General features: G+C 35.9%; 2 protein-coding genes across 5 annotated transcripts in view; one reads left to right on the top strand and one right to left on the bottom strand.

Moving 5' to 3' along the window:
* Positions 1-24,856, top strand: part of RALGPS2 (Ral GEF with PH domain and SH3 binding motif 2) — a 158,340-nt gene that overhangs the window by 91,570 nt on the left and 41,914 nt on the right. The window lies entirely within an intron of this gene.
* ANGPTL1 (angiopoietin like 1) lies at positions 786-23,885 on the bottom strand. Its single transcript, XM_082704098.1, has 5 exons — positions 23,511-23,885; positions 17,157-18,002; positions 4,890-5,083; positions 3,222-3,492; positions 786-1,479 (listed from the first exon to the last, which is right to left on the bottom strand). The coding sequence occupies exons 2-5, from the start codon at positions 17,977-17,979 to the stop codon at positions 1,292-1,294; spliced, it is 1,476 nt and encodes a 491-aa protein (XP_082560224.1). The 5' UTR covers positions 17,980-18,002; positions 23,511-23,885; the 3' UTR covers positions 786-1,291.

Raw genomic sequence — 24,856 nt, 5'->3', positions numbered from 1 at the left:
GTTGTTTAAATGGTCATCTTCAGTTCTGATTGGGTTTTCTTTTTGCTTGAACAAAAGTCATGAGATTTCTCTAAATTTTTAGTTCACGAATGAAATAAAGAAAGGTCATCTGTATCGCTTCTCGGCCTTTTGGCTAAGATCAAGTGAAGAAAGGTCATCTGTAAGCAATGAACATTTTTCTGGAAGGAAATTATTCCAGAAGATTAGTAATAAAGTTGTTATATCCAAAGATGAATAAATCACACACACACACACACACACACCATAAAATGGAATTAGCGAATTGGACTAGCCAAACCCCTGTGGATTCTGCTCTGAAGCTATTGAATCTCAGTATTGGGAAAATATCTAACAGTTCCTTGACAGTTCCTTGAAATTGTATTAGTCCCACCCATCAGTATGCAGTAATGGCTTATAAAGCTCTACAAGCTTTCTGACTTTGGAGTAGCAGATTTGGGGGTAGGGCGAGGAAGAAAATTAATATGCTTATAGTTATAATTCAGATATGAAAACATTAAGCTTATTAAATTTTTGTAATATCAGTATTTTGCTGATACAACAACACAAATGCATTTGAGAAAATTTTGATGTTCAACAAATCATATGAAGATGATACTAAAAAAAATTTGTCTTTCTATTTTTGTAAATTGACTAAATATTGCATACATTATTTTTGTTTTAAAATATATATTTTAATACTGTGGTTCACTTAATTCTTTTGGGAAATCAGCATATAGTATGTTGTCAAGAATTTAGATACAATCATTTCATGTGAAAGGCACAAATTGAGTTTGAAATAACTTTTATTCAATGCAAAATGTATTTTCTTTTGGCAAAATTAGAGTTTTCTCTAATTTCCTGTCTGTAATTTTATAAATAAAATGTATTACTTGGCTTGAAATCTTAAAATTATTTTTCTATTGGAAGTTAGAGCAATCTCATAAAGTTTTTAAATAAATTGTTCTTGAACATGTATTCAGTTTTGATTTAAAATAAAGCTAAGATTTGTTATACATTGTGGCAAATATTTACATTTTATAAAACAAGCTTTACCTGTATTTAGTCAATACAGTTTTTAAAATAGGGTTATGGATACAAATAACCTTCTGCAGTATATTGAGGAAAGATGAAATTACATTTATAAGTCCCCCTTTATAGTTAAAATAACATTCATTTTTAAAACTATATCTGTAGCAATGAATTTTGCAAAACAATATACATGTAACATTTACATTTTTAGGAACTGAAAAATACAGAGTTCTGTGTCGTTTAAGTTGGAGACTATCTCTCTTCAGTCAATAGGCTTGATCATCATCTGAACTGCTCTCAAGGAGTATGACCCGCCTCGATATTCAGCCCAGAAAATTCCATCTTGGTACTTGCTTCTGTAATGACCTCCTCTGTACCATACTCCATTTAGGTTAGAATGTGCACAGGCATTGTACCACCATCCTCCTTTATGAAAATGGGCACAGTTTCCTTTGAGGAAAAAAAATAGAGATATCAAAGTAAAGGTTTCTTCTATGTGCAGTACTCTGCAAACCATCAAAAACTTAAGCTACCTTTGGGACTATTTGAGTTCTCTTACTTATTTCCGTTACCTTTTATCTTTGTGGTTTTGTTTCTTCATTCATTCTGTTACTGCTCCTGAAGTATCAGCTACTTGAAATATCACTTGAATTGCCTTTATTTTGCCCTTCGCTTGTTTACTACATGCTTTTTTTAAATTAAGTGATTTAATTTGGGGGTAGCAGGGTAAATAAAACAAAAATAACGTTTGTGAAAGAGAAAGAGGGAGAGGGGAGAGATTGGGAAGGAAAGATACAGAGTTGCTAAAAGTAAATTTGGGAAAATTCAATTATTAAAATAGCATAAAATAATATAAAAGAGAGTAGCCCTACCAGTGGTCAGATGTGTTTCTATAAATATGGTATATACTATACTTTGGTTACATCTCCCCCTTTTTTCCTCTTTTGCCATTGTAAAACAGGTTAACGTAGAGACCTCCATGCTTCTGGCCAAGATACAGCTGAAAAGTAGATCAGTTTTCAGGAGGGATATATATCTCTTTATTGGGGCCACAAACCTGGGTTAAAATGGCAAAAGCCTGGATGGTTCAGTCGGTTAAGCATCTGCCTTTGGGTCAGGTCATGATCCCAGAGTTCTGGGATCAAGTCCCACATCCTGCGTCTTGCACAGTGGGGAGCTTTCTTCTCCCTGTCCCTCTCCCTGTTGCTCCCCCTGCTCGTACACACTCTCTCTGATAAATCTTTTTTTTTTTTAAAGGAAAAAGTATATGAAAATTAATGTTAAGAGCTTTTTAAAAAAAAGACTTTATCTGTCTATCTATTTATATATTTATTTGAGACTCCGCTTGCACGAACAGGAGGGGAAGAGGTGCAGAGTGGGAAGCAGGCTCCCTGTCAAGCAGGGAGCCCAATGTGGGCTCAGGCCCACAACCCTGAGATCGTGACCTGAGCCAAAGTCAAATATGAGCCACTCAGGTGCCGTAGTGTTAAGTGTTAAGTCTGGATTGCCTAACTGATTTTAAAGAGAGTATTAATTTCCTCACTGAGTAAAGCTTTTTTGCTGTCCTACCACATGTTGCAGTCATACTATTCCCTTCCGTGTAGGTACTAAGAAATGCCTTTATCAAAGCCATATCCCCAAATGGCTGGCCTCCTTCACTCCCTTCAGGTCTTTATTCAGATGTTACCTTCTCAAGGTAACCTTTCTCGGCCACTCTGTATAAAATAGCACCCATTTTACTCCCTGCTGCTCGTCACTTACTGTTCCCTCACTGGTTTTATTTTTATTAGGGTACTTGCCACGACCTGACAAATCATTTTGTCTCCTGGAGAATAAGCTCTACAAGGGCAGGAACTTTCCTCATTGCTGTATCTGTAGCACCTGCAACCGTGCCTGCCATGTAGTAGGTGTTTAGTCAGTAGTAGTTATGGATTTCAGGCATTGTTTTGTTTCCAGGTGAATTAAGTTTTTGCTCAATTCAACCCCTGGTTGGAGTGATAGAGTTCATTCACACTTTGGGCTTGCCTTATAGAAGAGATAACTAACTTTTTGGCAGCGTAACCTGTGATTGAGTCCAAAATTACCTTTCTGGAAAGATTTTTAGTACCATATACTTTAATAGCAGGGTTCTCTGTAATGCATATAGAAGTTGGTCGTTCTACAAAGAATACACATCAGTTTTTCTTACTCACCTGCATACATATCTTTATCTCTGTCCAGTGTGGTGAACTGTTTACCATTATGCCACATCATGGAGTCCCCTGCATTTCCCTGGTAAGTTCCCAGACGCAATTTGAAGAATTCACTTTCAGGTTCCAGGCGAAAGCTGCTATATTCTGCATAGACTTTCTTGTCACTCCAGTCTTCTAATTCAATCAACAGCTTATAATTATCTTGATTGCTAAGCATATAGATATTTTCCAGTCCAAGCCAGTATTCTCCATCAATGTTTCCAAACCCTTTCTGTTAATAAACAAACAGCATGAGGAGATAAATAAGTGTAGAGATAGTAAACTTCTTTACAGATAAGTTTTAAATCTTTGATAAATATTCACCATTTAAGTGGTAAGGTGAACTTCCCTTTTAATAGATTACCTGATTTTTACAAGCCTCACATAGTCGTTTTGTTTTGTTCTCTCTTACTTTTGTCTATTCATTTGAACAGCTAGCTTCAAACTTTACAGATAAGAAAAAGGCAGAAGAGAATGAAAATTATTCCTAGCTACTAAAAGCATCAACTAATAAGCTACCCAGATCTCTGAAAAGGATTCCTAATCTCTCTCATACACAAAGAGCCAAAGTTTTCTTTCTAAGAGTATATCTGTAACTGTCCCCCCTCCCCCCTTTAGTCAAACAAAAAGGATATTTAACATCTTATGATCTCTCAGTAAAAATGATAATATTCTGTTGTTAAAGCACATTGTCTTCTTTAGCTCTGTTACAATTAAATATCAGAAGATATAGCAGTAATCTTCAGAGTTCCACCTTGGAAAAGTTGTTGACTCTTTTAAAAAAATAAATCAAGGAACTCTTCTGTTTCCATAAGCGTTCACCACGGTAGGTAAACAGCACAGCCTTAGGCTCAGTAAACCTCATCTTAACACTACCTGTGTTCTCAAGAAGGTTGTGTTACAGGACTTTTTTTCCCCTAGTTATTTGCTTAGAAATAACTTCTAACATGGATGTATTAATGTCTCAGTTTTAACTGCCAGTAAAATGTCACCTAAAAGTGAGTAATCACATGACTTACGTAATTCTGAATGAACAACTGACCATGTAGAGAATGTAATCTCACCCATCTGCCGTCCTTGAACTGGAGGGTGTATACCACTCCTACAGTTAGCATGTAAACATCAAAATTATTAACAAGGACTGGTCGTTTACTTTTTCCAAAATGATTGCTGCACGGCTCTGGTCCCCTGCGACAGTCGGGTATGTTACTTCCCAGCAGCACCAGCCTCTGGGATAAGCAGTTTACAACATGAGGGGGCAGTTATCAGAGGTAATCAGTCCTCAAGAAATGGTCATTTTTTTAAGTTCTGTAGTTCATATTGCTTAAATACAGTTGCTGATCATAACGTGGTCATAAACAAAAAAGCAGTTGTCTTTTTAGAAAATGGAGTCAGCAGTAGTCTTTGCTAAGAATTAAATATATGTATAAATCATCCAGACTGAAAATGGGCAGTTTAAAGGATAACTTCAGTTTCCCTTTTACCTTTTTATTTTGACTTTAAAACTGGAGAGTAGATAATGAAAAATATGTGGATAGTTATTTTTAAACTGTATTATTTATTTGCACAGATGGTTACTTCTGTAAGAGCTCTTATGTTCCACATCCCGGATCTGAATCACTGATTTACCTTATAATTTTCCCAATTTCTGAAGAAGTTGACAGAGCCGTCTGTTCTTTTCTGAATAACAGTCCAACCCCCAGGATCCAGACTGTTCTCACACCATAACTGTATTGGTCCATTGCTGTTTTCAGGTTTAATCATATAAATCCCACTGACTGAATGTCCAGCTTCTTTTGCATGCTGACAGTCTTTGAATGGTCCTATAATGAAAATGTCATTGATTACCAGGAAACTTAATAGGAACAGAGCCATTTTGAGATAGTTTTTAATCAAAAGTCTTCCCTTTATAGCTTTCTTTATAAAGATACCACTTTTTATCCGTTATATACACAACACCATAAAAGTTTAAGAAACCAAATAAAAGAATTACCCCAGTCCCACTATATGGAAGATTAACTTGTTTCATTTTCCACTGCTCTTGTGAGTGTTTGTCCATAGAAAAACATTTTTATATTGTCATCATTCTGACACACATAGAAAGTTGGATTCTGTCTTTTAACAGAAATTGCAGTGGGACTGCAGTCATTCTGACACTTAGTAGCTGTAATATAAATTTTTAACATTGATACATCATTGTTTATTCCTTTGTCATTGGATATCAAGGTTTCATCTGATTTTTGCTATTATAAAACTATACAAAGTGTCATCTTACTGGCTTCATTTTTTTCAAATAATTACTTATAAAAATGCTGTGGGATTGATCTACTGGATCAAGAGGGTGTGAACACTTTTATAGCTCTTCATAGTGCTTGGTTTACAGTTTCCAAAATTTGGTTTCTGTGGAACACACTAGTCCCTTGAGGTACTGACTGAAAATGGCCAGCCGTGGTCAAATAAGTTTTATTATTGCTAAGTATTATATTACCCTTTTGGAAACCCACAGTGTACATTCACATATGAAAGATTAAGAAGCCCTGAAATAAACCAGAGTTCCCCCAAACTTAAAGAATCTGTTAACTTTTTTCCCTCATTCAACGGTCCATAAGAATACACTTCAGGAATGTTGGCAAAATGCCTTTCTAAAGAGTTGTATCAATTTATATGACAAACAGTAATTTTCTTATTTAGTCTACACAATGACCCTGTGATCGTTTACAGATGTGCTATAGATGCAACAGTTAACTCGTCTAAGGTCCTGTATCTTAGAAGGTAATAAGCCCTAGACGTAAACCCATTTCTTTCTAATCCCAGAGTCCATGCTCTGAACTGCTGGCTACATTTGCTCTTGTGTTATTTTGTAGTTTTATGGGTTCCCTCCCAATTTTTAATACATGAGTAAGTTCTTCATATCTTTTAAAATGATAAAACATATTGTGAAATGTTTTGTAGAGGAGCTGACTCTTGAACTTGTGATTTCCACATTTTTTGGACCTAAAGAAAGATTGATTCTAAGTTTTACTAACAGTCTTTAGTTGCACCATTCTTCAGTATTTTGATCAGTTGTTTTTTTATAATCATGTAAAAGTATTAAGTGATTCAGAAATAAGAATTACCCCACAGATCTTTTAGAACAACACAAAAAAAGTATAGAAAACCCAGTTGTCAAACTTTATATTTTACTAGAAATATTTAAATTTTGACATGTGCAATTTTTAAAAATTACGTGTAAAATAGAGTTTAGTCAAGTAAAGCTCATAAAAGAAAATACTCACTATAATGCTAATAGGATTGTTGAAATTTTAAGAAATGTGTTATCTATACTGTGCCAATATATACAGGATCCATTTGGGGCTAATTGGGGAAAGATTCATCTCATTAAATAAATAATTATATAATTGCATCATTAGAAGGGGTTCTTAGAGACTGAACTCTTGCCTCTAGATTGCTCCTTGAGGATGGTGACTATTTTCGTTTTTCTTCTGACTGCACATTATCAGTGTTTTAGCTATAGGGGCGGATAATCAGTCTTTTTTTTTTTTTTTTTTTTTTTTTTCAGTTGAAATTTAGTTAATTAACATATAATGTATTATTTGTTTCAGGGGTATAGGTCTGTGATTCATCAGTCTTACACAACACCCAGCACTCACAACACATACCCTCCCCCCAATAACTGTCACCCACTCACTGCCTCAGGGCCTACCTGGCCCCCTCCCCCTACCCCTCCCCTCCAGCAACCCTCTGTTGGCTTCCTAAGATTAACAGTCTCTCATGGTCTGTCTCCGTCTCTGGTTTCATCTTATTTCATTTTTTTCTTCTCTTCCCCTATGATCCTTTGCCTTGTTTCTTAAATTCCATGTATCAGTGAGATCATAAGATAATTGTCTTTCTCTGATTGACTCATTTCACTTAGCATAATACTCTATAGTTCATCCACGTCATTGCAAATGGCAAGATTGCATTTTTTCTGTCCGTCTTTTTTTAAGTGAATGAATGAATTAACTTGCCTTCATGTTTTAAAGATTTTATTTATTTATTTGACAGAAAGATCACAAGTAGGCAGAGAGAGAGAGGAGGAAGTAGGCTCCCTGCTGAGCACAGAGCCCCATGTGGTCTCAATCCCCAAACCCTGAGATCATGACCTAGGCAGAAGGCAGAGACTTAACCTGCTGAGCCACCCAGGGGTCCCGCCTTCACATTTTAAATACAAGAAAATTGAAAACCACAGACAAAATCAAGTGATGATCTATTTCTCTAGCCCACATTTTAGTGTTTTATCGATATTTCTGTTTCAGAATTTTCATGATACAGTGACAAAACACTACATAATACTAGTAAAAATCTTGAGAAACTACCTGTAAAGACTTAATGCTGTCTTTCTTGGGTTGCATTTTTTTTAGGTATTGAATTTTTTAGTTTTAGAGTTACTCCAAGCTTTCATTCATTACAAACATATCCTTTAAGCTGTAATACCTACTTCAAAAATTCTTGTTCCTTCTGTTCCTAGTGTTTTAAGCGTTTTTATCATGATGGGCTTTGGATTTTGTCAGAAGCTTTTTATTTATCTACTCAAACAACAGGGTTTTCTTTTTTTGTTTGTTAATAGGTAAATTCTGTTGATTATTTTTTTGATGTTAAACCAACCTTGTATTTCTGGGATGACCTTGACTTGGTCATAGTGTATTATTATTTTTAAAAGTTGCCAGATTTGCTAAAATTTTGTTGAGAATTTATGCTTCTGTATTCATGAAGATATTGGTTAGCCTTTGAAAGCTTATAAATAGATTCTTAAGCTAGGGAAGACTATGATAAAAGTAACATTTTTGAGCTTATCAGACTGGCCATAAGTTAGATCATATTCCATTAAAATTCAGTGTGAATTATTTTTATATTATCTACCTTATCAGTTACTGAATCTAAATGACAAAGTATTCAGAACTTTTTACACAACACTTTACAGAGTAGTCATCATCAACTGTTAGTAGCCTTCTTTTGTCCTTTGTTGCTATCCCTAACGCACAGCAGTAACTTATTTAATAAATTTAAATATGGCTAATCAAAGATGAATGTATAGGCATGTCTATTGTAGAAAATAGTGTATTCCTGAAAACCTTCATGTTCTATAAAATACTGCACCAAAATTAACAGCTGATTACTCCTAGTGAGCCAGTATGACCTCTTTGTTTTACTGATATTCTCCTTTTTTACCAGTCATATATGAGCTACTAAACATTACAGAAACATACATTGTAGTCAGGTAAGAGAAGGATAGAAAGTTGTAGTTCGGATAGGATGAAATTTATAAAACTTTAATTTTATATGTGGAAGTGAAATAGAAGGAAAAGTAAAGTCTAATTTCCAGGTCCATTCTTAGATTACTTTGTGTAATGCATGGTAATATATTTATTTGTTTACTCATACAACTCTCCATGGCAAAGATTGTATCTTTTGGTTGTCTTGGCCCACTTAGACACTCAAATATTTATTGAACTCAGTGATTCCTGAAGCCACCATGGTTTCTAGAATGTCCTCAGTTGTGCATTTTTTCCAGATGTGTCTGTCTGCATCAACAATAGGCTAGAAAATTTTAGGCTCGGATGGTAAAGAAACAACCATAGAGTCAGGTGGGAAATGGGGGAAATGGCAACTAAAGAGAGAATTCCTTAACAATATAATAGGTACTTGGATGGAGTTCTGTAGGGCACATGGGACACTGGCCAGAAATAACTAACCCAGATTAACAGAGATAAAAGTCTACTTATATGTGAGCAGAATCTTGAAGATTGAAGAGGAGTTAGGCCTGTGGGGTTAAGGAATCTAATCATGGCCACACATGAGTCACCGGAGCTGAGGGATGGAATCCAAAGAGAGCTTGATGTTACAGAGGAGTTAAAAGTCTAGTTCGTCTAAGATGTAAATGGCTAAGGGGGATACTTGGAGCTCTTGAGGTTGGCTGTCAAGTTGAAATTGATTCTTCATTGTAGTCAAACTTTTTCTAAGTTGTCACTTCCGGAATAGTCAAGGATATCTGAGGAATATTGGTCTTATTTTAAACTCTGTTGTAGTTAATGCACATATGAAGTAGTCTTGTTGGAATCCACATAAATATCTCTCATTTCAGAAATTTGCTTATTCTTATAAATACCACCTTTATATTGTTTATTTTATGAATGTTATTCTACTAAATATTTGCACTCATTTAATTATAGTTTTGACAATTTACATTTTATATTTAAGGATATATTCAGCATTTCATTAGGTTATTTGAATAGCTTAAAATACTTAGAACAAGCTTTTGAATGTTACAAAGTATTTGTAAAATAGTATTTATTTGTAAAATAGTATTTGTTTCTTCTCTGCTATTTAAAATGCCCTTGGATATTTAACCAAATTGGAGAGTTTTGGGTTTCCTAAATCCTGCTTTCATTTGATAAGACTTCATTTTATGCAAATTTAAAATGATCTTTAGGGGCTCCTAGGTGGCTCAGTGGGTTAAAGCCTCTGCCTTCAGCTCAGATCATGATCCCAGCATCCTGGGGTCGAGTCCCACATCGGGCTCTCTGCTCAGCAGGGAGCCTGCTTCCATCTCTCTCTCTCTCTCTCTCTCTCGCTCTCGCTCTCTTCCCGCCTTTCTGCCTACTTGTGATCTCTGCCTGTCAAATAAATAAATAAATAAATAAATAAATAAATAAATAAAATATTTTTTAAAAAATAAAATGATCTTTACTTTTCAACCCACTTGTTTGTGGTGGCCTTCATGTTTGCAATTTGGGTACCTGTTAGACTTAGAAAGGCTTAGGAGAATTTAGTTGAAACCCTTTTCCAGGGGCACCTGGGTGGCTCAGTGGATTAAGCCTCTGCCTTTGGCTTGGGTCATGATCTCAGGGTCCTGGGATCGAGTCCCACATCGGGCTCTCTGCTTAGCAGGAGGCCTACTTCCCCTTCTCTGCCTACTTGTGATTTCTCTCTCTCGCTCTCTGTCAAATAAATAAATAAATAAAATCTTTGAGGGGAAAAAAAAAAACCCTTTTCCAGAACATGTGTATAAAATTAGTAGTACTTTCAGCTACTTTTTCTCCTCAGTAAAATAGTAATTATCAGAACTTAGTATTTATTCGTATTCATTTTTATAAATAAACCATTAACCTGTCTTAGCCAGTGTGTATTGTTGATCTTAACAGAAAATTTTTTTCATTACTTTTGAATATGTTACTTAACTTTCTGCCTAGAGTTAGAATATAAGACATTCTTATTTTAAATGTTTTTTCTTTCTCTACCATAAAAATCATTGCCTAATAGGAATTCTTAAATGACTAGTAGAAAAGCAACAGCTTTGTTTTTGAGAGGTCAGATTTAACTTGCAGGTTTGCCTATTATTAGGAATAAATTAATTGACATGCTTCAGGAATTTATTCATAATGGTGCACCATACAGTATAGACTGGATGTACCTTTCTTTTAACATAGGAGTTTTATTAACCTTTTCCTTGCATTGAGTAATCTTGAAATAGTCTTCATCTTTGTTGACACACAATTGGACTCTTCTTAAGGCAGGAAACTAGAATTCTGTACATTGAATTTGAAGGACCAGTGTCTCTCTTCCTCAGTTTATCTGATGATTAAAAGTTTGTATTGGACTAACAAACTCCAGTTAATAGATCTGATTCATAGAAAGAAAAATATTGAACAGTCATGCCACATTATTTCCCAAGGTGTATTTTTCATTAAGGACCCATATTTTTAAGTCAAGCAGAGAAAGTCAGTTATCATATGGTTTCACTTATATGTGGAGCATAAGGAATAACATGGAGGACATTAGGAGAAGGAAAGGAAAAGTGAATTTGGGGTATATCAGAGGGGGAGACGAAGTATGAGAGACTGTGGACTCAGAGAAACAAACTGAGGGTTTTGGAAGGGTGTCGGGGGTGGGGGTTACATGAGCCTGGTGGTTGGTATTAAGGAGGGCATGTATAGCTTTTAAAGCTTACCTTTCCTATCCCCATACATGGCAAAGCAAGGCACATATAGGGAAGGGCACAGAAAAATGGAATAGATGGTCAGACCATACACAAGCATGTTTATATGCATCACCTCATTTAATCACAACAGTCTTTAAAAAGACTCAAAAAAAAAGTCTTGCCAAAATCCAGATGTCCTGATACTCAGATCTGTGCCCTAACACAGTGTGCAGGAACTTTCTCAAGTCCATCTGCGTACAAGCAATATACTTATTTTTATAAATATACCATTCGTAAAAGAGTAATGTGTTTTGTTTTTTATAAAAGACTAACCCAAAATGGAGCCACTGAATAACATTGAGTTAACGATTTTATTAATGGCAATTTGCCAGGTGTGTAGTTAAATTCTCAACTATTTTGTTTTTAAGCTAGAGGGAGAGTGATGTTTCTGGAGATAATTATTTTTAATCTAACAAAAGTATTGCATTATTTGCTTTAAGTTCATTTATTTAGTTTGTTTTGTTTTATAAGATTTTATTTATTTGTCAGAGAGAGAGAGAGAGAGCACTGAAGGGGGAATGGCAGGCAAAGCAGGCAGAAGGAGAAGCAGGTTCCCCACTGAGTAAGGAGCCCAATGCAGGACTCAATCCCAGGAGCATGGGGTCATGACCTGAGCTGGAGGCAGACACTTAAGAGACTGAGTCACCCAGGCACCCCTTGATTTAAAGTTCATTGTAAAATTTAAAATTGTCATTAAAACACCTTTTTAGAAAAATGATGATAAGATATAACAAAGTTTACCAACTTCATCATTTTGAAATGTACAGTTCAGTGGCATCAGTACTTTATCTTTGTTGCACAACCAATCTCCAGTAGTCTTTTCATCTTGCAGAATTGAAACCCTGTGTCCATTGAACAACTTTCCATTCACCAACCACCATTCTGCTTTCTGTCTGTATGAATATGACTTCCCTAGGTATGTTGTATTAGTGGAATCATACAGTATTTGACTTTCTGTGACTGGCTGAAACACTTTTAAATAATACATACACATTATACATTTAGAGACTTTAGACTTCTAGACCATGTTCCCACACACAGAGTACAGTAATACAAACTTCTCAGTGCCAGAGCATCTGTACGTACAGGCAGACCATCCATCTTTGCCCCTTTTGTGCAAGTACCCAAACAGCTCAGACATATTTTCCAGTCTGATTAGAATATGCACACAGATTTTTACACATTATATATATAAAGTAAAGGGCAAGTCTGTTTATTATTGTTACAGTAATTTATATTTGATAGGAGTCATAGAATATTCGAACTAAAACGTGATGTTAGAGTTGTCCAGTCCATCCAACTCATTATACACATGAGAGAATAGATTCAGACAGGCAAATTGTTATTAACCCCAAGGTCAATAACAGAAGAGGAAACAGGTTTTCTTAATTCTGTGCACTTTCTTTTTTATGTTTGCTAGTGTGCTAATGACCATTCTTACAGTGTAGCTCATTATGTCCTTGAATATCAAAGACCAATATTTATAGAATAAAATAAGTGAAAAGTTAATGTTTACTTGTAGCAACAAGTAAATAGTGAATAACAGAAGTTATATCTTCATTTAATTTTTACATTAAGGATTGGTAAATAGGAATATAAACACCATTATTTTATTAAAACAAAAATCTGTTTAATGGGACTTTCGATATGCTGAATCTCTAGCATGGGATTTAATTGTGAAATACAGGATTATTCCTGCACTATAACTCAATGTATAATAAAATATAGAACTGATAGAGCTCATTTTTGTATAAGCCTTTTTAAATGTATCAGTGTATGAATATGTGAATAATGATTTCTCTGAGAACTGATGATACCATCCACTTAAGATTAAAAACCCATAGAAAATACTCCATGGTGGTCATCTCCATACCTACCTAATGGTACATTCCATCAGTTGAAAAAAAAAAAAAATTCCACAAACTCAATTATGTTTATTTATGTTATATAAATAAACTACTTTGCAGAGAAGTATACATTAAAAGCTTAAACAAAACACATACTTTTCTTTTTTTTAAGATTTTTATTTATTTATTTGACACAGAGAGACAGATCACAAGTAGGCTGAGAGGCAGGCAGAGAGAGAGGCGGGAAGCAGGCTCCTCACTGATCAGAGAGCCCAATTCGGGGCTTGATCCCAGGACCCTGAGATCATGACCTGAGCCAAAGGCAGAGGCTTTAATTCACTGAGCCACCCAGGCACCCCAGAACAAATACTTTTTAAAAGATTGTTAAAAATAGATATATTTTACTTTCTATACCCTGTGGGTCATTTTGTATACATCTTTCCTTTGAAATCAAAGGGTGTGAGGTAATAGTGATCATCATTTACCTAACATAATGGTATTGTAGCCTGTTGTTACTGAGAGTTAGAACAGTATAAATTGAAGGATACAGTACAGTAGAATGTACTAAAATACTTTCATGAAGGTCTGTGGAATGACAGCTTTACAAAGCTCTATGAAAAATGTAATAACAAGTTAAACCAACGTTTATTTAGCATCTGCAAATGAGATACAGTATCCATCTACCAGGAAGGAACTTACATTATAGTTGGAAGGCATTTTACTTAAATGTGTATTTGAGTGCTGTAAATACACGTGAAGATAACTGATAATTCAAGAGGGAATAGAAGGAATGTTGTGTGTGTGTGTTTAAGATTTTTATTTATTTATTTGTCAGAGACAGAGCAAGCACAAGCAGGCAGAATGGGAGGCAGAGGCTGAGAGAGAAGCAGGCTCCCCCCTGAGCAAGGAGCCCGATGTGAGACTTGATCCCGGGACCCTGGGATCATGATCTGAGCCGAAGGCAGCGGCTTAACCGACTGAGCCACCCAGGCATCCCTGTTGTATATATTTTATGTTCCAGAGAAAAGAGACATTCATGGGGAGGAACAATCACTTTAAGCCTGAGGAAGTCAACAAGGGGAAAGTCAACAATTCCTTCAAGGAGGAATTGGTACTTTTATTTTATTTTATTTTATTTTATTTTACTTCACTTTACTATATCTTATGTCTGAGCCTTATAATTTGATAGGCAGAAAGCATGGTAGTACATATTTCAAAGACAATGAATTGATTCATTTTATTGAAGCAGATGGTTTTTGTGAAGGAAATTAGTAGAAGAAAAGCTAAAGAAGTAAGTTTCATTTGAGGAGGATACTGTTCTTACCCAGGCTAAGCAAAATGCACATTTTCTGTCTGTAATGGGGAACTGCTGAACAGAAGTCTGATGTGATCAAAGTGGTAGTTTAAGAAGATAGATCTGTTGGCAATACAGAATATATTCTGATGGAGACGGAAAATGGAGCTAGACTACTCAACAAACTGTTATACCATTCCTAATAAGAGTTAACATTTTGAGTGCCAGGCCCTATTTTGAGCACTTCTCAAGTGTTAATTCTGGAAGTAAGTACAATTATTATCCTCTTTTTTATAGATGAGGAAACTGGGGCACAGAGCAGTTGCCCGCCCACCCCACCCCATCCCAGTGTTTACACAGCTATAATAATCCAGAAGTCTCCATCTTCCAGGTGCTGCCGTAAATAACTTGGATCTTAGAATTCTGGCCCTGAATAGAAATGAAGGACAAGGGGCACCTGGGTGGCTCAGTTAGTTAAGCGTCTGCCTTAAGCTCAGGTCATGATCCCAGGGTGCTGCTCAGCAGAGTCTGCTGCTCCGTTTCCCTCTCCCTCTCACTCTGCCCTCCCACCCCACCTGATGGCCACACGTACGTGGCTGCTCTCTCAAATAAATAAAATCTTAAAAATAAATAAATGATTGGGGGGGAAATCCATGAAAGAAAAGCAGCGTGGATAGAACTCTGTTGACTACACGTGTGGGGCAGGAGGGAAGTGACAGGGATGAGCTGAGCAAATTCAGAAATACGGAGCAGCATGAATCACAGTAAAAAAATCAAAATCAAATGACCCGTCAATCTTAGTAACAAAGATTGATCCTAAGGGTATAACCACAGGGAAAGAAAAAGAACAAAGTTGTCTTTTAAAATTGCAAGAATAGTGATTACCATGTTAACAAGGGGGAAAAAAGAAAGACTTGAAGATTATTATGGAAGTGTTAACTTTCATTACTGTTTGGATATTCAGTGAAGCTTTTTGGAAAGCTTATTAGTATTTTCTATATTTTCTTCAATAAATATGTTTTACCTCTATAATAATTACTTCTAAAAGGAAAATGCTAGGCTGGGAAAAGGATTATTTTAAGCTTCAGTTATTCATTCACTCATTCCTCAAATATCTATTGTAGTGCTTGAAATAAGCTGAGTGCAGTGTGCCAAAACTTGATCCTGGCTAGATGTTTGAAACCGTTCACTCTCTTCCAGAAGCTTTCAGTCTAGTAGGAGACAGACATGCAAACAACCCTAGTGTAATGTGATAGAGAAAATGTGTTCAAGGCATAGTTAGCAGTTTGGGGAAAGAGCCATCGAGATATGTTTCTTTGAATCTGGGAATGTGTAACATTTAAGATACTTAAGACTTGAAAGCTGCCTGGTTGACAGATAAGCTGGAAGAAGGCAGAGAAGAAGCAGCACCTTGTGCAGTGATGGTAGAGCATCCAGATGCAAACATTCAGCACTGGTTAGAATCAGGAGGGAGAGCTCTAAGCAGGACGCATTTGAGCAGTGGTAATACTTGTAGCCTTGAAGATGTGTGAGACCTGTAAAATAGGGAATCTTGAGGCAAACTTCTTAAGCTATAGGAGAGGAAGAAGATGCAAATGAAGGACCTAGGGAAGTAGGAAGAGTCAGTATTACGATGTGGATGCCTGAGAAAGCAGGGATGTGGGTGGTCCATGGTTCCGCTGATGCAGAGAGGTGCTCATGCTGTGTGTATTTCCAGTCTGTGTGCTGCTTTTCGAGGTCTAAAATTGTCCCATAGTCTGCGTGCAGTTTCATGTGCTGCCTTTTCAATAAGTGAATGAACTATGATTTGTTTTTTAGTTTGGGGCCTTTGGACTTTTCTTTCCACTCTGAGGAAACAAATCAATTTATAAAGATTCAGGAGAATGCTTTATTAGAAAATGGATATGGGGGTACAATATTTAGAAAGTTAGCAGTGAGTGTACTAAACTGAAACAAAGGTCAAGTATTTATCTTTGTACTCTGGGCACTTATATCAGTGATCAACAAGGAAGGGAAGGAATTAAGAAATAGAGGTATGGATATTAAGATCAGTTCTAGGGTTTTTTATTATCCTAGTGAAAACTTACTTTTAAAATATGTGGGTATAAGATACAAGTTGTAGTTTGTTTAGTCTTGGAAATTGGAAGGGATACCTTTTCCTCTTACGACTGAGGTCAAGAAGGCATGGGTGTTGTGCAGATGTTTTCAAGATATGAAAGAAGGAGGAAACTAGGACTGGGTAGACTTCATCTCACTACAGCAATAGATGATGCGTGTCTGAGAGTGGAGGTGAGGAGGAGGTATAATTACAGGCTTAAGGAGAGTGAAAGCAAATTTTTAAATGTTCCTTTTGGAGAGGAGGAGAATGAGGAGAGCAGCAAGAGGTAAACAAAAGGATTGTTGAGCAGCGAGAGGACCCAGCTGGAGGCTGATGGGATGGTTGTAGAGGTTAGAAGTGGATTGTGGACTCATTCCTGTCTTAATGCTAGTAACTTAGTAAGAATTTGGTTGGAAGGTAATAATTTTCCTCACAGAATACACTGTTTTTAGGAACTCTTGGACTCAGAGCTGAGAGATGTATTTAATTAAGTTCAATTCTTGATTAATAGAAAACAAAAATGTTCATGTATAATTACATCACCAAGATGAAAAATAAAGACTTATTATGTGCATTGTTTCATAAACCATAAAACATATTAATCTTATACTTCCATTTTTAACAGTAAGAGGTAACTTACCTTCATTGATGAAAGTTACTGGTGGTATCTTGAAGGGACTTTTGGTGGGAGAAGTTCCCAGATCAGGTGGTGGCATTAAGTCTCTGGGATAACCTGGATCCCTCTGTATCTCGTTACCTCCCAGCAGTCCGGGAGTGTACTGATGACTATTAGGGATATGCTGTGGCACTACCTGGACAAGAGGAGGAGACACATGGGGGTCTTGTCGGGAAAATATGTTCAAGCACTGTTCTTCCAACGCAGTGATCATCACAGACTGGTTATTGACGAGATCAGTCAAGGAAGCGTATTTTACCTCTAGTTCCCTGTACCTTGTTGCCATCTTCAGCATTTCTGTAGTGACATTGAGGATTTTATTTTCCAACTGGGAAAGTTCAAGTGAATTATCCCTCTTACGGATAATCTCGTGTAATAGTTGCATATAGAGTTGAGTAACACGAGAGTTCATGTTACGGCTTTCTTTTCTCAGCAGCTTTACCTCATTGACAATGTTTCCATCTACATCCACCACCAACTGCAGGACGTCTATCTCCCGCTTCTGCCTAGAGAGCACGTCCTTCAGGTTTTCAAGGTCCATCCTGGTGATCATGTCTTTAATGGTACTTGCATCTTGCCCTTTGGTATTAACACAAATTGGCCCTGTAATTTTTTGTTCAGGTACCAGGAATGTGTATGCACATTTCTTTACTTCCTCTTTACCATCTGTGGCACGAGGGTATCTCTTCTGGGATGTTTTTTTTATTTTGAACTCTCCTCCTCTGCAGTGTCCAGTGCCCATTAGTAGGAAGAATAGCACACTTAGGGTCCAGAAAAAAGCCTTCATTTTGAAATGAGGTTGTATGAAGTCTTTTAAAAAACAAACCAATGAAAACATAAGTAAATAAAGTAGAATAATAAACATGAGCAAAACCCAGGATGTGTCATCTTGCAGTCAAGATGATACTGTTATTAGCTAGTTGTATTATATTGGGGTTAAGAATAATTGTTTATATTTGAGGTGGTCCATTAAAAAAATAAACAAAAACTAATAAAACCAGTGTGCTCCAACAGAATTCTCAGCCATGTGTGGATTACATTGTGTGCACTTCCTAATTTATCAAAGTTCTTAAATATACTACTTCTTTTTAGAATTCAAAATATGTTACTAGAAAACTGCATTAAAGTTCATGTCTTAAGTAAAAAAAATAAACCAATGGGGAAAAGTAAAAATCAATTTTAACCTACTTTTAAAAAGTCAGTAATACTAAAAAAAAAAGAAAAAAAGGGTATATATTGGTGTTACTAAACTGGGCCAAAATTAATGTTATTAATTTGTTAAATTCAGCATCATAATGTGTTTGCATTTGTCTAACACTTAGGTTTCAGAATAGCTCTCCACCTACCACCTCACTATAATGCTTTTTATTCCTCAGTTCAGTGCCCACTGTGTGCAGAGGCATAGGGTTAGTGTTCTTGGGTGCTTTGAGACCCTAATAAGACACTTTTCTTACCTTTGGAAAGTTTACTTATTGTCTGAAGGCTCTGAAAATGATACACAGTGTTTGTAAGGCATTGATTAAAACATTCTTCCCTAACTAGTATTAAATACATTTTCATATATTTATTTTAGATTGTATTTATTTGAGAGAAAAGAGAGTAGAAGCAGGGGGAGAGGCAGAAGGAGCAGCAGTCCCTACTGAGCAGGGAGCCCGATGTGGGGCTTGATCCCAGGACACTGGGATCATGACCTGAGTCGAAGGCAGATGTTTAACTGCCTGAGCCACCTAGGTGCCCCTCTTCCCTAACTAATATTAAAGTTAATAGCAGGTGACTTTATTAGTTATTATTTTATATTTATATTATGTGGTTTTAGTTAAATTGGCCCTCTATAAGTATCTTTTTTATCTGTCAGAGAGACATTTTTTAAACAGATCTCAGACCAGAAAGTTTTGGCATTATGTTTTTTGTTTTTGTAGCCTGTCCTTTTGGGATTAGTGACAAGTTTAAGAATGAGAGAATGTTTACAGTCATTGTTATGGGTAATTGTGTTTTCTGAACTATAATCATATAAATGCTCTAAGCTTACATATGATTTAGCAGGTTCATTCTTTTTTTAAAGCAGTTTAATTCTTAGAGAGTCTACTGAACGGTATTGTAGTAAAATTTCAATAGTTTCCTGAAACCATTACCAAGGAAAGAAACTCTCTGTAGTTGAATATGATTGTTAGAGTTGGAAAGTGCCTTCGAGAACCTCTCTGCACCCATGTGCATTTTGAAAGCCCGGGCCACGCAAATCGGTAGTATTAGGACCGGGTCAAGTATTCAGGTTCCCCGGCTCCTCGGCTGACATTGCTAGCAGTGGCATGCATTGCCGGCTTGTGTGCTTGCAGTGTTTCATTTTTGCTATGACAAACACTTGTCCCTCATAGTACAGTTTTTGTAGAAACACCAGTACTCGCTCTCAAGAACTGAAGCTGCTTCCTGTTTCACGAGTTACCTCTCTCAGGTGTAGTAGTATTAAGTAGAGTGGCTGAGATGTGCCGCTTCCCTCAGCCACACAAGCAGGCTGCTGGAGCACGTGGCCCGCCTTCCCCCCCTCATAAACTGGATGCCTAACTGCTATTTTTGAAGGATAGCAGTGATTACACTAAGGCAGAACTCTTCTGTCCCACTTTCCACCCAAGTTCTTGTTTTTTGATTTGAGAAGTCAGGTCCCAAATTGTTTACGCCTACAATTAATAATAGCAATGCAGTAATAACAGTAGTTCATACTTCTTGGGCTTTTGACCTTGTTTTAAGCCCTTTTGCATGTATTAATTAAATTACTTATAACTCCAGCCCTTTGAGTAGATTATTACAGTCCTCATCTTCACTGAAGGACTGGCATCCAGAAATTAAGGACCTTACCCAGAGTGTCACACAGCTTCTGAGAGATGCAGCCAGATTCTGAACCTAGGCAAAAGACTCCAGAGTTGATGTTTCTCTTTTTCATTAACCACTACAGCATATGGTGACATATTTTGTCCTATTTTCTATCACCGAGAGCAAACAATCCCTTAATGCTTGTTAACTATTTGCATTCACAACAACACTGTGAAATAAATGTATACACTTTTTACAAAGAAATAAAGTCCCAGAGAAGCCAGAATTAGCACTCACATTGGATTCAGTTCTTCTCATTTTTCTGGACCTGTGAATTTTATCGTAGTCATGCTGTAACTATAGAGGAGCCTCAACTTTGTGCTTCTTGTTTTTTCAGTCTTTTTCTGGTTTGTAGGTCTTTACATGGACCCATTACTTACAAGGACCCATTCACCTTTTATGAAAAGGTATTTGTGAATCATTTTTGTTAGGCTGTTTGCATCGTTTTTCAATCCCAGACTTCTGCTGTCATTCCTTCCCCCCGTATGTATTACTGTTACTTGATAGCTACAGAACTAACTTGTGATTAGGAGCCCTCCCCCAAAAATGAAGGTTCTTACGATCTATGAAATAAGGACTCCCAACTGCTTTCACAAAGATGACTGCTCCTTTTTAAACCTTGTCTACGTTGGTGTTTTCAAATGGAGTGATAATGAAAATAAAGCAGAGTGGATGGAGTGTGGGAAATCATTTGTCTCTCACTAACATAACCGAGATAAGAGGAATGAGCACAATAGTATTCCGTATTTGTATCAGAGGCTGTCTGTTGCTTACTGATAAAAGCGCACTTGGATGAGTACTTTTAGTTTTTTGTTTTTATATTTTTGCCTCTGATGTCAAGAGAAAATTTAGACCGTAAAGTCTTCTATTTTATAAGAAAAGGACTTTTATTGTACTATAGTTACCAATAAAAGATTTTTCATTATATTTGCAGATTCGTGGGATTTAGATATGGTTTATTTTTAAAACTGGGACAGTAAAATGTACAGTATTTCTCCTACATAGTTAACTTACTAGTCCTTAGATTCACTCATTTCACTTTTTTTTTCACTCATTTCACTTTAATAATAGAATGGAAATTCTTAGACTATAAAGTTATTTTTTTAAAATAATCTATGAAATAAGCTACCAAAACAAGGGAAATTCAGAAGCTGTCCTGTAACTTCAAAACAAGTAGAATTTCATGAACAATATTCTGATTGGAACAGCCTGTATTCCTACCAGACACAGATTTGTATAGGACAACTAAGAACTTATAATCCAAGACTGTTATTGTGACTTTACGTCAGTGTTGTCATGAAAGAACAAAGATGAGAAATTAAAATAGCAGTAGCTTCCCTTTGTTGTGGTCTGCCTTGGCTCTTCATGGGCTCCTGCACGATTAAATCGTAAGATAAATCATTGTGTACCATGAGAGAATCTGACCTAAGTATTTAAAGGAAGCAACTAAACATGTGTTCTTAAATAAATATAATTCCTTTGACCTTATAAAAGTAGTGACTTCGTTGTCATCCAAAGAAGAATAAGGAGACACATTTCTGAAGTAGTAGACTAGCTACGTCATGAGTGAGAACTGGTTTAAAAATACATTGACTGTTACATTTTCTGAAAACATTCTCTTATTTAATATTTTCCCACCACGTTCTGTTCTAAAAGTGTAAGTTCTATAAATCTGTGTTACCTCATAAAACCTTTCTGTATATGTTAAAACTTTCCTAGGTCCCAAGAGAATGTTATAAATTAGTTACAGTATACTTAGGTTTAAATCGATGCCTTTGCTTGGTTGTTTTTAGGAAAAAACGGGGGGGGAAAGTCCATGCTTTGAGTTAATTTTCTTGGTATTATTTCTCTTCATAGTTGCTACACTGCCAGCTAGTAGAGAGAAGAAATAAAAATCAGGATTTACTTCCTTTCAGATGGTAAATGCATAGAGGCATTTAACTGGCTATGTCATGCACTAAAAACAGTATGAGGCAATGAACTTAAATTTATGAAGCATTGAAGATGCTTTAGATATTTCTAGATTGTGAATTATGTTCTGGGAAGACTTAAGAACAGCCTCATCCCCTGGAGATATTAAAGAAAGGGATAGTAGTTATCTTTGTGTTTGGGGTTTCAGATTCGATGTTTGCCTAAGGCTTCAGTAAGAACTGGGGTTTAATGAGGTTCTGCACTTTTCATAGCAAACAGCAACAGAAAAGAGAGAGATGGCAGTATTGCTTGGACATTTTATCAGTTTTTTGTAAAATATGTTCAACAGAGATCCTCCGAGGATTTAGAGTATGAATCTTTAAGGAAAAGACATGAAAGTAAAGTTGAAAAAATCTGAGCTTTACAGTTGTTTGCTTATTGAAGTTTCTTACCATGTAATGTCTTTAGTTTTAGAAAAACAGAGGATCCCCAGATCATAAAAAGAACCTTAAGTGTCTTTGGTGTTTAAAAGCAAACTAGTAATTTTGCTAACTAGTAATTTTTATTTTTAACAGTTCTCATAATACAATTAAAGTAGAATATTGAAAGAAAGTAGAACATTGAGAGAAACCTCTTGCTTGGTTACCGAAATTACGTCTATCTAAAATATACATATTTTTGGTCTTTTGATCATGTATTTAAGTAATTGTACTTAATACAGTTTAAGTAATTCTGTCTTCTGGGTTCTTATTTCCTATTACTGCTGACTACTTAATAGTTAAGTCACATTTTCTTTTTTTCCTTAATTCTAACCTGCAAAGTTTTAGGTTTTTTTTTTTAAATGTATCAATAACTTTCTTAAGTAATTCTAGGTATAGCAATTTTAATTTCTGTTACCCGAGTTAAATAACTGTTACATGTAAATGTGAAAAGTTATTTAAAATTCTTCAGTTTCCAAAATTTCTGCTTGATATTTGGTTATACTGTAATTGAGGGATCGTTGCAAAGCCTTTCAGTTAATTTTATATCTTTTTGGCTGTGTTTTGTAGCTATACTTTAAGATCTCTAACAGTATACATAACCTGCCAGCACACACACACAAACACACACACACACACACACACACACACTGGAATTGCATGGAGAGAGAAACTAATGTTTACAGCTCTTTTCTTTTGTTTGTATCCCTTTGTTTTTAATCACTGTGTTATAAACTTTATACATTGAATCTGTTACTTGTTAAAATTTCTTTCTGGTGTTACTAAAGCACTCATTTTCTGAAACCTAACATGTTGTAGCACTGTATAAGCATATATACCAAATATTACTAAATTGAACCTCAAAGCATGCATTAATCATCACAAAGTACATAATGATCAGTTTTTTAACATAAAGGTGCAAAAAAAAACCAGCCGTTTTTCAGCTGAAATAAATTGTTAGTATATTTTAAAATTCTTCGTTTAATAAAAGATTTTGAAATTTCTGCAGATGTAGAATTTTGAACATACACAGAATGTCAAAGAAAAATAAATATTAAAATACCTTTATGTATCTGTTGATAAAGCAGACCCAGAAACTTGCTGCTCTTTTTCTTGCTTTTAAAAATCAGTGTAGAAGTTTGTTTCTCTGTGACTTTAATGGCAATTGCATTTTTGCTTTGGACCGTCAAATCCAAGCTGTAATAAGCAACTTCTTTTTCTTCTTACAACACTAATCAATTGAACTTGACAAGCCACCTTTGTAATTTTAAGTAGTATAGTGGAAGTTCTGGTCTGTGGGCTGTCTTTAATCCGGCAGAGAAAGCACTGTGGCTTTGCTCTGTCTGCCACATGGAGAAGTGCAGTAACCGGCTGTAGCTGACCCAGATCGTACATACAGCACCCTCGAATAGTGATTCCCTCTCTTTCTCAGTAAACTCAAGTTCAGCCCACATACTACGTCACTAAAAATTGCTGGAGACTAAGGGGGAAAATCTCCTCCTTAGGATTTCCTCTCTGTAGCCTTAAATAGGGGTGGGGGTGGTGGGATCAGCAGGAGGTTGAATAGCTCTGAACAAGGAGAGACTGTGTGCAGGTTGAAAGAAGGGCACCATCTGGAAACAAACTATCATAGTTCAGCGGGCAATTATAAAACAAACATTTTAGTCTGCTGGCCAGAGATCTTTTAACTTGAGTACTGAAAAAATAGTACTCAACTTCTCAGAAATAGTAACAGGCTGATAAGTTTGGTTTTTTGTTACAAAGAACAAGAGTTAGACTTTGTCACCCGGCAGCCACCGAAATAATGTAATACTCTTCATATTGTAGAGAATTTTTTAACACTTTACTAAGTTGCCATTTCAGAAGGTTTTAAACATAGACGACTCTTGATGTTGTTGTGATATATCTTACTGTGTAATGTCTCTTAATAAAACTGTTCATACATATAATTACTAAATATAAATGAAAGTCTGTATATGAAATTCATTAGTGTAATATGTCGAAAATTCTGATGTTATATAATGTCACTTCCTCCTAATCTAAAAACATGACCCCTCTTGTTTGAATAAGGTTATTCTTAGTAGTTGATGTATAGAGATTTAAAAGCAAACATAACCCTGGCCTGAAAAAAGAGAGTTCTGACTCCCTGCTGGCTCTGTGGATTTAGAAAAGTCTAGAGAGAGAATTAGTAACTGTTCAGTACTGACTGTGCTATTATATTTCATTAAACTCAGAAGTGTTGATTAAGTAGCTCAATAGCTAATGAAACAAAAATTGGGGCATCTTAACTGATTTGGTACTTCACTACTAAGTAGTGGAACTGGGGTTTGAATCTAATTCCAAAGCATTGTGCCATACTGTCTCTCCTTGGATTCTATAATTACTGATTGCTGCTTCTAGGTAAAATTT

The sequence above is a fragment of the Mustela nivalis genome (assembly GCF_964662115.1).
Source record: "Mustela nivalis genome assembly, chromosome: 16".
Lineage (NCBI taxonomy): Eukaryota > Metazoa > Chordata > Mammalia > Carnivora > Mustelidae > Mustela > Mustela nivalis.
The sequence above is the reverse complement of the archived record's forward strand: the minus strand, read 5'-3'. Positions and strand labels throughout refer to the sequence as shown.